The 13,110-nt window shown below is 37.7% G+C and overlaps 1 protein-coding gene across 2 annotated transcripts; it reads left to right on the forward strand.

Moving 5' to 3' along the window:
- Positions 1-5,071: 5,071 nt before the first annotated feature.
- Positions 5,072-11,763, forward strand: wfs1b (Wolfram syndrome 1b (wolframin)). 2 transcript variants are annotated; one of them, XM_060884474.1, is made up of 8 exons: positions 5,072-5,229; positions 6,947-7,168; positions 7,602-7,666; positions 7,765-7,909; positions 8,800-8,973; positions 9,058-9,135; positions 9,223-9,383; positions 9,538-11,763. In XM_060884474.1, the coding sequence occupies exons 2-8, from the start codon at positions 6,949-6,951 to the stop codon at positions 11,371-11,373; spliced, it is 2,679 nt and encodes an 892-aa protein (XP_060740457.1). In that variant the 5' UTR covers positions 5,072-5,229; positions 6,947-6,948; the 3' UTR covers positions 11,374-11,763. The 2 variants fall into 2 exon arrangements, with proteins under 2 accessions (XP_060740457.1, XP_060740458.1); XM_060884475.1 differs by lacking the exon at positions 5,072-5,229 and adding an exon at positions 6,693-6,765.
- The last annotated feature ends 1,347 nt before the right edge of the window (positions 11,764-13,110 follow it).

A 13,110-nucleotide genomic window follows, 5' to 3' on the forward strand; every position in this document is an offset into this window, starting at 1 on the left:
TCTTTATTTTAACCTTAAACACCTCAAAACGTCATTGTGACACGTGATTCTCGTGATTAGTCACTGTAAAGTAGGGGGAGGGAGAGAGAGAGAGAGAGAGAGAGAGAGAGAGAGAGAGAGAGAGAGAGAGAGAGAGAGAGAGAGAGAAAGAGGATGAGAGAGGAAGAAAGGTAGAGAGGGAGAGGAAGAGAAAGAAAGAAAGAAAGAGAGAAAGAGGGACAGAGAGAGAGAGGAAGAAAAAGAGGGAGAGGGGGAGGACAGAGAGGAGAGAGAGACTGACTTCTTTACTATGGAAAAGAAGCCTCAGAAACACTATTGAAGTACTATGACTATGACCCTCTTTATTATACATCACTCTCTCTCTCTCTCTCTCTCTCTCTCTCTCTCTCTCTCTCTCTCTCTCTCTCTCTCTCTCTCTATGACTCCATTGGTAACCAAATGTTTCAGTGAAGCTGGACACAGACATTACAGCATGCTTGATTAGCACCATATGCAACCAGCTAAGCACACACACACACACACACACACACACACACACACACACACACACACACACACACACCACATAATTGCTATTACCAGACATAAAAGCCAGACATTGTCTAGTATCTTTCATCATACTCACACTCACATACATTTTCCTTGTTTTTTTCCCTTAAATAAGAACCTGTATAAGCCATCGAGCACTACTTCTTTCCACTAGTCTTAAATATATTAGCTAAAAGATAAGAAAGGGAGATAAAGAGAGAGAGAGAGAGAGTCTGTGCATATTAGAATGGACCTTCTGTACACCCTGCTACAATTAAGCTTCAAATAGGGTTAAGACATAGACATTATCATTCCCTTCCTTCATTTCTCTCTCTCTCTCTCTCTCTCTCTCTCTCTCTCTCTCTCTCTCTCTCTCTCTCTCTCTCTCTCTCTCTATCTATCTATCTATCTCTCATAAGTGTAAACCCAGCCAGTAACAGAGTGGTTTTGAGACTAAATAATGTATCAGCTAGAGCAAACACATGGACTGAAAAACTGCCTGCAGGGTGGGGCAAGAAAATATTTGACTCAGATATATTTTATAAGTGGAATGACTGAGTAAAGAAGGCCCAGTGCTCTAGCTTACATAATAAATGATGACGACATGTCAGATTGGGTGGCAGTGTGTCCTACTAAATTATCCCACACTAGATTATTCTTTACTGTATGCTAATGAGTTAATCTTATTCATACAGTTACCATGGTAATACTGTGACATCCATTTCAGTGTGATGAGGCTCCTCTTGTTTTATAGCGCACATCTTTAACAAGACACACATACCAAAATGAGGAGGAAATACACTATACGGCTAATAGTTTACCTTTACATACCTTTACATGTGCTTGTTAAACATCCCTTTCCATATTTTAGTTTTCTCTTTTCTTCACTCATCAGTGAACATTTTATAATAGATTCCGAGTGTGACTGTGAGGGTTTGTGTTTATTCAGCAACAAGAGCTTTAGTGACGTTAGGCCATGATGATGAGCAACGAGGCCTGGGGTGAAATCAGTGTTCCAGTTCATGCCAAAGATGTTCAGTGGGGTTGAAGTCAGGGCTCTGTACAGCACACTACAGTTCTTCCACTCCTACTGTACCTTGGCAAGCCATGTGTTCATAGAGCTTTCATTGTGCAGAGAAGCATTGTCATGCTGGAACATGTTTGGGCCACTTAGTTTCAGTGATGGGAAATCTATACAAAACATGCTAGTGTGCATGCAGTGTGCTGCAGTTTATGGAAGGCCAGCATACCCTTCTGAGGAATTTTGGAACTGAATGCTCTTTTTCTAAGTCTTCAGAGGAGCTTCATACTCAGACACCGGAAGTGATGCGTGTAGTTTCATGAAGTGGCATGTCGGTGTGAGTGATGTCACTGTACATCAAAAGCTATTTGGTTAGAGAAGAAACTAAAGCATTTTTAAAAGTCTGTGAACATTTTATTCAACATTTTTGTACAAGTGATGTTACACAAGGTCATTGCTTCACTATACTCAACAAGGTTATGGAGGTCAAGTTCTTTCCAGAAAATTACCTCCATCTTGGGCATCTGGTTTGCATTTTCATCACATCTACCATCAGCTTCTGGTCATGCATCAAAAACTCTCCAGATAAGCTCTGTAGACAATATATCTAAATCTAAATAAGATGTGCACAGCTGGACTCCAGCAGATAGATTTAATACAGCAGTCTGATCATCAGTGACTTCGCCATGCTTGTGGTATCATTTCATGCAATTGATTCAGAGTGAGATTTCACACTTGCACTGTCATTTTCACTACTAACTAAAGTCAAAGGAAATGTCTGAGTGTGCACTGTACAGTAATGGCATCAACTATAGGAATTACCTTGAGCATTACAGAAACGAAGCATCTTTTAACCGCAGGCTTATAGCATTAAAGTCCCTGAGCTCTCCATATAGGTAGTAAATGATCACACTGTGGTGCTGCTTGTAGGCATCCATCCTCTCCTGTACACACACCTTACCTGCTTTGGTTAATGCTTTAACTACAAGCTCTGACATCAAGGCTCTGACACTAATATTAGTAATATATAATAGTAATATAGAAGTAATATTTCTTGCCCTATAAAATTTTCTTTACAAATATTGTGTCCACACACTGTAGCCTTGCTGAAACCAAGATTGAAGGAGTTTCTGATGCATTGATGAAGAATCAATCCATGAAGTCAACAATCTGCTGGACATCACACTTGAAAATATCCATTGGTGCATTATTCAGGTCAAGTAGCATTTTAAATCTTTAGCAAATAGAATAGTAAAAATAACAGCAACATGGTCACATGTTTACTATATGTTTTAAGCTAAACTTTTTTATGGCACTAAGTGAAATACAGGGCAATGTGAATGAATGTGTTTGTTTCTTAGATATTTAATTGGTTAACATGAATATTATTTACCATTTCCTTACATTCTAACCCTATAGGGAACTATCTCATAGTCTTAAATCATAACTTTGAATAAGAGCAAGTTTTTATTTTTATTTTTTATAAATACTACTTTACAAATTCACAATGTATATCTCATAGTATAAGTATATCTCAAGTGCATACATGCATTTGAACAGAATTATATGCACTGACCTTGTTAAAAAAACATCTAACATCTAAAGATTCAAAAATTGTGTAAACATTGGACATCATTTTATTGACAAGAAACAAATGATCACATAGTAACAGTCAAAAATTCAATTTATTATTATTTTTTAGTTATTTTTATTTCATTTGTTTCTATATTATAAAATGTTCATAGCAGAAAGGGTAAAGAATACTAGCAAGTTGGCACCATAGATATCTATACACCTTGGGGTCCTAAAAATGCGCCAAAACCGCCGCCATCTTTGTACAGTGCTCTTGTAATTTAAATGCATGGACGATGCCGGACTTCTGTTCAAACGAAAGAAACATACAAACCAGACAGCAAGGGATTACATTTCACAAGTGAGAATGTGTTTTATGATATTGAATGTTAGGAAATTATATTTCTGGTTACGTTTGTTTCAGTCCTTGGTTAACGACCGCAGCTAATCCATGCTAGTTACTCATTCGTTTTTGACAGTTAGGAAAACAGACAATGTTTGTAGATTCCGAAGCTCCTAATAAGGACATTAAAAATTGACCCATGCTTTTTTTGCTTAAAGGTGAAGACTCAACTTTATGTATGTTTTGTAAGATTCCCTTATCTGTCAAACATGTTTTATTAGATTGTCCTGCACTTAACACAAGCAGAATGCTCTTTTATCAAGTTACTTAAGGACACTTAAGGACATATTTAATGACATTATGCCTGAAAAAGTTTTGGATTGGATTATTATATGTTAATTCAAAAAAATTGTATAATATGACTTGCTGTTTATATTTGTTTTGTTTTTATTGTATTTATATGATATTTGTGTTTTTGTAATTGAATTTTTGCCATGAAAATAGCTTTTGATTGCTGACATGGCATTAAATAAAATAATCTGAATCTGTTTGTAGATTCCCAAGTGATAAACAGAGACGACAGTCATGGACAAGTTGCAGGGATACTAAACACTTTTTTTAATGGTTAATTCAGCTGACAGTCCTGGAAGGATGTCACCAGTTAGGTTGGCAGTTCAGCCTCAAAGTCAAACTTTGTTTTGCTTTTTTGGGCTATGTGTACTTATTTATTGTGGCAAAGGTATTGTGGGAAAGGAATAAATAAAAGATTGAACAGTCTTTGGCACCTCAACTATCTAACTTTCACATTATGTTCTCAAATTTGTGATTTGCTTCCACCTGCAAATTGCTTTGTGTATCATATTTAATAAACCAATACAATTTAAATGTTTGAATTAACACGTATAGTCACACCATTGTAGCAGTGTTGCATGCAGTAGGCTATAAGGTAAGTAGTGATTGTTCATATGAAGTTTACTCAAGTGGAAGAATGTAACTAATAAACTTACACCTACTAGCACTATGCATTATATTGTGAAAAAGTAGATTGTCTTCATATCAAAACCTTAAATTTTCTCTGGACTCAATAATAAATACATGTCTGACCTTTGGAACGAACCAAAAAAAACTAGAAAATCGCATTTATGGTGAATTTATTTTTTGCCTACATTGACGCTGATGCATTAAGAGGAGGGGGTCCCCTGTACCAAGATGGCGGCCCACTTGACGCATTCGTTCCAATGTACTGCCGTATACAAGACGACTTCTAGTGTATATCTATGGTTGGCACGTGGTCAAATTCGACACATATCATTTTGATACTACAAATTTTCCTTGTACTGAAATACAATTCAGTTTAGTTCATTTTTGAAGAGGCATTACAAAATGAATTATTAGCAAGAATAATAATTATAGTCAAAACGCACAAATCTGTACCTTATAACTATATTGCTATATTGACTTTTATTTTTATTTTTAACTCTGTAGAGAGGTATAAATACTGACGACATTACGGTGGACTTTTATTTTGTCTCCCGGTTTGCGCACACAGGAAGTCTGGTCTGAAACGTCGTTTTTGTTATCATCCAATCAAACAGTCGCAATCGCAAGTGGGCGGGTTTATTTCTAGCCGAACAGCTGGGTATAGCTTCACCTTCACTGGACTCTTTCTATTGTTTTAAAAACAATTAAAAAAACAATGATCGACTGGGTGACTTTATAGAGATCTGAAGCTGTGATATCAGCTTGAGTGCTGAGAGAAGAGCTGGTGAGTGATGTAGACTAGTACATGTGTTTATAAAGACATAAACATCTTTGGTTTCTGTTTGTTGTTGTTTTTGAGACTATTTCACATCTTTAACTTAGATGTTTTTTTCAAGAGCTCTTGGCTCTATTTTATTTGTCTGTAAAGAGCAGAAGTGTTAAATGATTAACTGTGGAAGAGAAGGTTGATTGTAATACATTACAGTGTGTATAGGTCATTATTTTCAGCCTGGCACTAGAGCTATGTATAGAGTTGACAATAGAATTGCATGACGTGTTCAGTTGCTTTTTATTTTTAGGAATCGCTTCTATTTCAAGCTGTGCTTTATCTCTGTGCCAGGGACTTCACAAAAGATAAAAATGGAGAGCCCAGGATTTCATCAGCTTCATATGATTTAACCCCAAGGTTCAAAATCCAGCCTTTCATCATCACATTATAACTCATGAACATAGTTCGTTAAAGTCGATTTGTTCAATAGATATAAAAAAAGAAGTTTAAGTAGTTGCGTTTAGTGTCACAGTATACTTCAAGGGGAAGATTGATCACATTTGAGCATATTGTCATTTGTATATTCATTGATCATTTGCATATCAAAACAATGTTAAATGAAAAGAGGTATCATGTGATATTATTTTATTATTTATTTTCTTCTTTGACTGGTCAGAAGGCATCATTTTCGTATAACAGCATGTCTCGGAAAGAAGTTCCGGCTATATTTACATTTACATTTCCAGCATTTGGCAGACGCTCACATTTATCCAGAGCGACTCACATTATCTCATTTTTTTTATACAACTGAGCAATTGAGGGTTAAGGGCCTTGCTCAAGGGCCCAACAGTGGCAGCTTGGTGGACCTGGGATCTAACTCACAACCTGCCGATTGATAGCCCAACACCTAAACACTAGGCTACCGCATGCCTATATCTTGAACAATAAGTTAAAATTAATATGTTTGCTTAAATATAGAACAGAATCCCTGTTGCTAAACACAACTATATCCAAAATCACATTCTATTGTAGTACATTACAATATGTCAGAACCTGGAATCTAAGATTTTAGTCAATTCCTTGCTTAAAGATGTCTGATTCATCGACTAGTTAAGGTGTTTTAAAGCAGTGGTTCTCGAAGTTGACCCCAAATTGAGTTACAGAGCAGAAATCATAATGCATCTTTATCAAAGTCGATAAAGTTGATTGAGTTCTTGCTTCATTGAATTGATTCATTGTTTGATCTTGAGTTTAATCCACAGCTCAATAACATAAAAACAAATCAGGCAATAAATAATAAATTAATGTCTGTGGAAAGTTCATAAATAAAAGACATATGGTTCTAATAAATAGACAAGCCATTAAAATTAATGTTTGGGAAATAATTCTGTACTAAGGGGGGTATGGAATTTATTTTTAAAACATACAGTTTAGCAAGTTTTTAAGTTGAGAACTTAACTTGTTGTTGCTGGATTCTTAATTCTTTTGCCCATTTTTAAAGGTTGAACAATTGTATGTACTGCTTCCAGAAACAGGAACTTGAGCAACACTGTAAGAAGAACACCAAATATTAATAATTTCCTATTTTTGTAATGCAATTTGCAAATTAAGAACAAGGAGGACACTTATGTTTAAAATTGGAAACAGAACCTAAAAAAGGAGGCGAGAAATGGGAAAGTTACTAAACTGTGTTATTGTGTATTGTGTATTTTTTTTTTCTTCCTTTGATTAGAAATGGACTCATTTCCACCAGGATCACCACCTTCTTCTCCTACTGATTCCATCACTCTAGCATCTCTTGTGTCTGGACACACTTCTCGCACAGCTTCCGCCTTTTCAACACCAGGCCCTCCCTCTCGGGCGTCTCCAGCCGCACAGACAGGTCGCTCTCAGCTGAATGCAGCTAGCAATGTGTCCGAAGGCAGGCCCACCTGTGGAACTTCGTCTTCTGCAGGTATTGATGATTTTAGAGCAACCAAGCTTTTATTTTTGCAGTTGAAAAATAGTAGAAAAATATTTAATCAGCTGTAAGCTATTCCTGACAATGAGCAAGTCACCAACATGTACCAAATTTAACTTCTACATTCTACACCATGTAAAGGTGCATTCAATCACTGCATGTGTGGTCACATGCACAAGCATATGCAAATAGGATATTTAAATCAGGCCACAAAGCTACACCTTACTCTCACACACTCCTTGTACTTGTCACATAAACAGGACAGAAGCACATATTTTACCCCGCTCACTGATGATGACAGGCAAGGGGCTTAACAACTATTAATAAGACAAATAATTGTAGACACAGCATTTATGTTGTGATACTGTTGCATGTTACACATGCGTATGCTGTTTTCTTTATCTGTTCTCTTTCTGAAACATTCCAGAAGAACTGCATATAGAGGAACTTAAGCAGAGGGCTAAGAATGGAGATTTCAAAGCACAAACTGAGGTTTGCTGCGTATTAATAATATTACGTAATCATCCTTATGATCAGATAACAGCAATTTGATAGGATGCACTTAGGAACTAAACTATATATTTTGACAGGTTGGCAGGTATTACCTGCGACTGTCTGAGCATGAAGATGAAGAAGTGAATAGTGTCACAGCAGTAGCATGGCTTTTACAAGCAGCAAAAAATGGAAGGAGGGATGCCGTGAAACTCTTGCAGTTTTGCTTGCATGAAAGAAAAGGTACAATAACATATAGCACACATAAGTGGTAGCAGTGGAAAAAGGTTTAAATGTAAGTTTTTGAAATCTATAGTTTTATTATTGTTTTCCAGGGAAATTAGACAGTAGTTATAGCTGATAGTTCTAGTATGGTTTATTTTAATGAACAGCATCAGGACATGTTGTTATTGGAAAGCAGTAACACCATGTGTGAATATTATGCCTCGTAATTCCTTACTTAAATTTCATGCAAATAACATGATGTACGTATGTGTCTGTGTGTGTGTGTGTATATATAGTCTTATAGTATATATATATATTCTTTTCCACTGTTCACTTTAATAGGAATGCCTGTACATCTGCTTTCTTGCAGTTATTTGTTCAGTTAATCATAAGACAGCAGTGCAGTGCATAACATCATGTAGATACAAGTCAAGAGCTTCAGTTAATGTTCAAATCAAACTTGGGGTGGTGAAATGTATTAAGATGATGATTAGAAAAAAAAAAAGCCTTTTTCCAGTTTTTATCGCTCTAGTTTTGGTGTGTTTGTGTCCATGATAGCCTCAGATTCTTGTTCTTGGTTGACAGAACCTGTCAGAACAGAACCTGATGTTGACTGTTGTTTTAGTCATTCATCTCACAGTTTGATGTGCGTACCATGATGCTTTTCTTCTCAAATGGTTGTCAAGAATGCATATTTTAGTTAATATAGGCTTCCTGCCAGCTCAAACCACCAACAAAGTAGTTTAGCCTGCAGACCCTCTACATCTAGGATGATTGCCTGATTAGTTAACTGCATAAATGAGCATGTGTACAGATGTTCCTATTAAAGTGGATAGTGAGTGAAAATCACTTCAGAAAAACTTGTTTGTAAAGTTTCTTATACACTGAAAAATGTGTCTGTTTTGTAGGCATCACAGCTGAAAATAGAGAGGAGGTGTGCGCCTTGGTATCAGAGTCACGTTTTGAACGTTCTGTGAGGAAAGCAGCATTGTGCATGTACTGGAAACTCAATCCAGACAAAAAAAGAAAAGTATCTACATCAGAACTGCTAGAAAATATTAGCCACTATGACATTGAAACAGGTAAATATCACACAAGGCAATTTAGTTGTAGATGTGACAGGTGTAATAATTCTACAAATGATAATATCCTTTTTGCTCCTCTAGATGGTGCCCCAGACAACATACCTTCAAGTCCAGCTCAGAAACAGAGGAAGGTCTTAGAACGCCTTGTCTCCAGCAGTGGTATGACTGTAAACTGTGTGCTATTGGTAAATGTGTGAGAAAACCAAAGAATAACAACACGATCATTTTTATTTATATATTTTTTAGGGACTCCGTATGTTGGCATTGACGATTTTGTTGAAAATGCCAAGCGTTATGCACACGGTATTTCACCATCACCGAATTTTGATGCAGCAGTAGACAATGATGATGATGATGATGATGATGAACCTGTGAAAAACCCAGATGAGTTACCTTTGCACCAGAAGGTACTAAAATAAAATTAAAAAAGGAAGGTCATGTATCCTTGCACAAGTATAATTTAAATGTAAAAAGCCTTCAGGATTGAAGTACCCATATGGTTGACCAACTGTGATCCATGCTGAAATATGACTTTTCTGTTTTTTTTTGGTGATGCTGTAGATACTGAAGTTTCCCCTCCATGCTGTGACTGAGGTAAAGGAGGTGTTGATTGACTGGGCTTCCCGTGCTGGAATGCAGTGGATCAGTGCCCTCATACCGACTCACCACGTCAACACTCTTATTTTCTTCTTCATCATCTCCAACCTTACTCTAGATTTCTTCCTTCTTGTCATTCCCCTTGTCATATTCTACCTCTCCTTCCTCTCAATGGTCATCTGTACATTGAGGGTTTTCCAGAACAGTAAAGCATGGGAGAACTTTAAGACCCTGACAGCCATGCTGGCTCATTTCGAGCCAGGATTGGACCTTGAGCAAGCTGAGTCCAACTTCACCTGGACTCATCTGGAGCCTCACCTCTACTTTCTGGTCTCTGCAATTTTCCTCATACTATCATTCCCTGTGGCAGATAAGTCCTGGCTGCCTTGTTCTGAACTGGCCACAGTGGCTGTCTTCTTCACTATAAGCAGCTATCTGAGTCTACGTCCAGCTGCGCAGCAACATGCTAAGCTAGCCCTCCTTGCACAGTTTGCCTCTGCATTTTGCTCTTTAACTAATGAGCTGCTTGGTGGTCGGGTGGGACAACTTGTGGGAGGGTCATGGTTTAGTGTGCCAATCTGTGATTGGTTGGTGTTGCATTTGGGTGTGCCTTGCATTCTGTACCTTTTCCTCCTGTACTTGTGTGTCCGAATGGGCACAGCACGAGGGTGGCAAGGGTCTTACAGCATGCTTCTGCCCTACCTTCTCTGTTTCACTTGGTTTGAGCTATCTGTCACACTTCTGCATGCATCTACTGCACTTGGACTCATGCGAACATCTGTGGGCTACTTGCTTTTCTTCTTTGCCCTGCCTGTACTTTCATTAGTGCTTGCAGCTGCATTGCTGGTGCAGCTAGTTCAGTGGTTCCTCGCTCTGGAGTTGGCCAAGATGGCTGTGACGGTGTGTGTTTGTGTGGTGCCTGTTTTGTTAAGGTGGTGGACTCGTTTCAGCGTGTCGCCTCTTGCTGTGATTCGATCTCTGCGGCGCAGTAGCATGGTTAAACTGATCTTGGTTTGGATCTCCGCTTTGCTGCTCTTCAGCTGGTTCTATGTATACCGTTCTGAGGGCATGAAGGTTTATAACTCCACTCTTACCTGGCAGCAATACAGTGAGATGTGTGGCCCTCGTGCCTGGAGGGAACGCAACATGGCACACACCCAGATCCTCTGTAGTCATCTTGAGGGCCACCGTGTCACCTGGGAAGGTCGTTTTAAATACGTCCGTGTGACAGAAATTGAAAACGGAGCGCAATCAATTGTCAACCTCTTGCCTGGTGTCATAGCAGACTGGGTCCGATGCCTTTATGGAGAGGAGTACCCAGCCTGTGATGGCACCCACCCAAGGCCAGATCCAGCTCTTTGCCAGCTTAAAGCATTTGCAAATCACAACTGTCATGTGAAACGTTTTGACCGCTACAAATTTGAAGTGACTATGGGTATGCCACTTCAGGATAAGAAGGGTAAATGGGTGCAAGAATCTGAAGATGCAACCAAAGACATAGTGCTGCGGGCAAGTAATGAATTCCGTGGTGTGCTGTTGGCGCTCAGTGCAGGCAGTGTTGTTGAATTCAGTACTGTTCTGGAGGGCAGGCTGGGAAGCAAGTGGCCAGTGTTTGAGCTGAAAGCCCTTCACTGTAGGACTTGTACCTCACCTTTGGTACCTACAAGACGGCAAGTCAAGATAGAACAGGACTGGAGGGTTAATGCCCGTAATGCATTTGCCTTCGCATTTAACTTCCTTTTCCACCCCCTGCTCACTGCCCAAGTAGAAGATGCTGTGCCTACAGATGCTGCAGAGTGATATTGGACTATTCACTATGGAAATGATAATTAAGTATAGCATAAAGGGAGTTACTCAGCACCTGTCACTTTTTCTCAACATGTAAAGCAATATGAGTTGTTAAGAAATATTTATTGTTGACCAGTTGTTTTTGAGTGCTGATATACAAAACTATGTTTATAGTTTGAGAACTAACATTCTCTGTCAGAGCGTAATGTAAAATAATGCAGAGATTCTCATTCAGGATGGTGGCCAAATGAGAATGATGCTTGGATGACATTATGGGTTGTGAGTAATCCCTTTCTAAATGAAAATGATTAGGTGTTTCTTACAAAGAAACATAGTATACTGTCAAGACTCCTTATGTCAATAAATGTTGTAGACCAATGATATCCAATCTTCTCCACAAAGCCATTGTATTTGCAAGTTTTTGTTTTTACGTCAAAAACCAGCAGCCACAATGAATCTATATAGACAAAACTGGACCTGTTATACTGTAGATCGATGGAAGAATAATGGTGGTTCTTTATTCATTCATGAGCACAGTGTATGGTAATGGATGTTATTTATGGCCATATTCTGTTTTTCTGGCTTTTTGCTGGACTAAGCACTATTTTCAGTGGAAAATTACTATTAACAAAATAATTTAGTCAAAGACTAATGAAAGTCTACTACAGCTATTATATTTGTTATATGAATGAGTGTGAAAGAGGAAAACCTCAAACATTTCCTACCAAATCCAAAGAGGTCACTATAAAGTAGATCTTAAGAGATCATTTTAGCAGTAGCAAATTTGAATATAAAATCTCATAATGATTGTTTCAAAAGCTTTTTTTCCCAGCTCTCAAAAAAAAGGCAGCAGGTGGATTAACAACTCTAAATTTACCAATTGCTCCTATTTAAGCATAGCATTAATACAGTAGTACACAATAATTTTGGTGATTTATCGACAATAAAATTTCTTACTTGTACAGGAATTTGGACATGTGATTGTAAGAAATTTGTAAGAAACCAAATATCTCTCTTCTGATCAGGACTACTTCAAAACAAAAAAGCAACTGTAAAATTTGTCCTTTTTTCTTATTAGATCATATAATTTCATTTTTTTAAATGTTAGGAGTGGTTTAATATTAATGTGGGCTTAATTTGAAATGTGTACAAGAATTTTCTTCTTCTTCTTTTTCTTCTTCTTCTTCTTATTATTATTATTTAGATTGTTTATTATTTGCTGTTCTATGTTCATAAAATCATAACATTTATTATTATCAGTGGAATCATGGTACTCTATATGATGAGCAGTTGTTTAAAATGCCTTTAAATGCCATTTGATTCATTATATTACACAGTAGTAGTAGTAGGTGTACTACTGTATAATGGAACTTGCCTCACATGGGGATGACTACAGTTGTTGAGACACCACCACTATTATACATACACACTCACAACAGCACACCCCCCCCCCCCCCCAAGGCTGGTATTTACACCAAATATATGTTTTTTCACTACTGTAGTATCACACTATGATCAATAAAAACAGATCCTTAATCAGCTGTTCCTGTTTTTTTTTTCTTCAACTTATTGTTGACCCTGATTGTATTTTATCTTGTATTCTTCATTACCAATGCTTTAAAGCAGATGCTGAAAGCAGTTGGTGGCAGCATCGAAACAGGAAGGTATAAAAGGATGTTTGCTTTTATACAGGAAAGAGCCATAAAATAATTTCTTCATCTTCCAAGGTTGTGTAATGGCACATGACAT

The sequence above is a fragment of the Tachysurus vachellii genome, chromosome 13 (genome assembly GCF_030014155.1).
Source record: "Tachysurus vachellii isolate PV-2020 chromosome 13, HZAU_Pvac_v1, whole genome shotgun sequence".
Taxonomy (NCBI): Eukaryota; Metazoa; Chordata; class Actinopteri; order Siluriformes; family Bagridae; genus Tachysurus; species Tachysurus vachellii.

What these genes read in the sequence shown, in the direction of transcription:
- wfs1b (XM_060884474.1), top strand. Translation starts at nt 6,949, where the DNA reads ATGGACTCATTTCCACCAGGATCACCACCTTCTTCTCCTACTGATTCC. An exon ending in TGGAACTTCGTCTTCTGCAG is followed by an intron (nt 7,169 to 7,601) that starts GTATTGATGATT and finishes GAAACATTCCAG; the next exon opens with AAGAACTGCATATAGAGGAA. An exon ending in AGTTACCTTTGCACCAGAAG is followed by an intron (nt 9,384 to 9,537) that starts GTACTAAAATAA and finishes GTGATGCTGTAG; the next exon opens with ATACTGAAGTTTCCCCTCCA.